A 2,465-nucleotide genomic window follows, 5' to 3' on the forward strand; every position below is an offset into this window, starting at 1 on the left:
CTCCCGGCTCCGGCCGCGGCTCGGCTGGGATGAGCGAGTCGGGAAGAAAAGGCTCTTTCAGGAAGAAAAGGCTCTTTCAGGAAGAAAAGGCTCTGGGGCTCCCTGCCGTCCCTGCGGGGTGCGAGCTGTGCCCCGCAGCCTGGGCAAACAGCACCAACCCTGCTGTCGTGGAAGTGAAGAACCAATTTGAAACACAGGAGAGCTTTGGGAGCTGAAACTCGCGGGGCAGGGCAGCAGCAGCTCCTCCTGATGTACGAGGAGGTAGTGCTAGAGAGTGAACTGGCCATCTTGCAGCATGGAGAAGTGTAATTAAATGTTTATTGCCTTCAAAGGCTTGAGCTTCCCTTGTGATTGCTTCTGCAATCACTCACAGCCTTACTGCTCCTTTCAGAGAGCACTGGTTCTTGGAAGAGGGCAAGACTTGGGCAGCTCAGCTCAGGAGGACTTGCTAGAAATGCACTTTTCTAGAAACAGGACTTATTTTCCTAACAGTCCAGTGAAGAAAAAGGGCATAAAATGCTTCAGTGCACCTGCTGTAAAAGCATCCTTTTAAAACTGGTTTAGAAAAGGGGTCCATGGGCTGGAGGGGCTGGTCAGACCCTGGCTCAGCAGGGCTGGTGTGAAGCTGGGCTGACATGTTCCTGTTGAAAGAAAGCACGACTTTGTTTAATTTTTGAATGTAAAAGGAAAAAGAAAAGACACTGTAGGGTGGTCAGAGAAATGCTGAATACAGTGAACACCTTTCATGACAAAGAACACAAACACCCTGCAGATCTGCTTTCAACAGCAGTCACTAGGCCCCCTGCTTTCAATAGTTAATGCCAGGCCCGTCTCTCCCTTCATGGTAACAATCACAAGCCAACGCTTAAAATGTTGACATGCTAAGCACATTTAGAAAAAACCTATGTCTGCATTCCCTATGGATGGTGTAGCATAACTGTCTAACACCCAAAGGGCAGCAATTCAAATAAAAGGGAACTGAGCTGATCACCATCTCCTGGAAAGTTGCAGTGGGCTCTCCCTTGGGTGTTTCCCTTCTCCTTTGCATGTCAGCAGAGCTGTAGCTGTTCCTCATGGGTACTTACACCCTCACAGGCCATATGTCTCCATTGGAACATGTTTAGGAAGAATGTTTCTATGAGGGGGGAAGGAAAAAAAAAAGCTGTTGAGAGAGATATTTGTATTATGCTCATTCATCCAGCTGCTGAGATCAGGCATCACTGGCAGGGATTGGAAAAGAAGTACATAGGCAAAGGTCTGGAATGAAACTTTTGGAGAAACAGTGAAAATAAAGCTGATAAATTGCTGGTGGGGGAGAGATATGAGGAGGAGGTGCAAGGCAGAAACAAAATTAATAAGCTGGATATTCTGAACCTGTATCTGAAGAGAGTGATGAGAGGCAGGCAAGAATGAGTAGTTTTCTGGAACAAAAATCTGGGACTCTGAAATTGGATAGTCTAGAATGAAATGTCAAATGAAAGCTGACATCCTTTCCCTTCTTTCCTTCCCGTTAGGCTGTGTGGGAGCTGCTGTGGGCAGTTCCATGTGCCGGGATTGAACATGGCAGAGCAGTTACAGGGCAGTCACTGGGCTGGGGTTGGCCAGCTTGCAAGGTCAGTTAATTCTGGCACGAAAAGGAACATCTCCCATGGCATCCTGACCGCTGAGTCAGGCCACCAGCTTCCTCTGCAGTTTGAGGGCCTTTCTCGTGGCTCTTTTCCCATAGGACTCCATGACCAATTATTCTGGCATGTAAATGGATTTCTGTCAGTACTGCAGAGGTGTGCTGGGGTCCACCTGTCCACTGAAACTTTTCTTAGGGGTCTTCAACTGAAAAGGGGCTGAGAAAGCTTAGCACTAGGCTTTTAAACTGCAAAAACGACATCCCTGACTCCTTGTTTTTCCCCGTCAGGAGACTTATCGGAGGGTCGGTGATCAGGAGGTGCCTGGAAGGGCGATGGTGCTGGGCTTGCACCGACCCTGTGCAAGAGTTCTCAGGTATTTGCACCCAGTGAAGCGTTTTTCTTTTTGCTTGGTGCCAAACAGGGCTGGTGCAAAGCCCCGTACCCCGCGGATGGAGTGGGAAGGGGTCCCGGACGGCAGGGAACACTGGTGCGGGTGAGCTGGGCAGAAACGCGCAGCGCTGCGGGGACACCGGGCGCGCTGTCCGGCCGCTCCGCAGGACAGGGATGTGTTCCCAGGGCCCGCGCGGGGCTGTTCTCCTGCCGCCCCTGCCCGGGAAGGTTTTGGGGCGCGTCCCCGTCCTGAGGAACCACAAGACAGAAGGCGGGAAAGCGTCTCTCTGTCCCAGCATTGGTGGTTCAGTGGTAGAATTCTCGCCTGCCACGCGGGAGGCCCGGGTTCGATTCCCGGCCAATGCAACAGCTTCACTTTTACTTCCTTTATTTTCCATTCTCCCGCCCTTCCTCCTTATTTCTTCTTCCTTTTCCGGTAGCCGAAACCCC

General features: G+C 51.0%; 2 protein-coding genes and 1 non-coding gene across 3 annotated transcripts in view; 2 read left to right on the top strand and 1 right to left on the bottom strand.

Annotated features, from left to right (window-relative positions):
* Positions 1-1,100, bottom strand: part of ASL (argininosuccinate lyase) — a 10,287-nt gene extending 9,187 nt beyond the window's left edge. Inside the window, exon 1 of the mRNA XM_009993302.1 lies at positions 1,086-1,100. Coding sequence (XP_009991604.1) covers positions 1,086-1,100 — 15 coding nt within the window. The remainder of the gene's footprint in view (positions 1-1,085) is intronic.
* Positions 1,101-1,957: 857 nt separating this feature from the next.
* CRCP (CGRP receptor component) overlaps positions 1,958-2,465 on the top strand; it is a 20,172-nt gene continuing 19,664 nt past the window's right edge. The window contains exon 1 of the mRNA XM_009993303.1: positions 1,958-1,998. Coding sequence (XP_009991605.1) covers positions 1,958-1,998 — 41 coding nt within the window. The remainder of the gene's footprint in view (positions 1,999-2,465) is intronic.
* Positions 2,311-2,381, top strand: TRNAG-GCC. The gene has a single exon. It is a non-coding gene; the product is annotated as a tRNA-Gly (tRNA).

Source organism: Chaetura pelagica, unplaced genomic scaffold (genome assembly GCF_000747805.2).
Source record: "Chaetura pelagica isolate M959 unplaced genomic scaffold, ChaPel_1.0 scaffold193, whole genome shotgun sequence".
Taxonomy (NCBI): Eukaryota; Metazoa; Chordata; class Aves; order Apodiformes; family Apodidae; genus Chaetura; species Chaetura pelagica.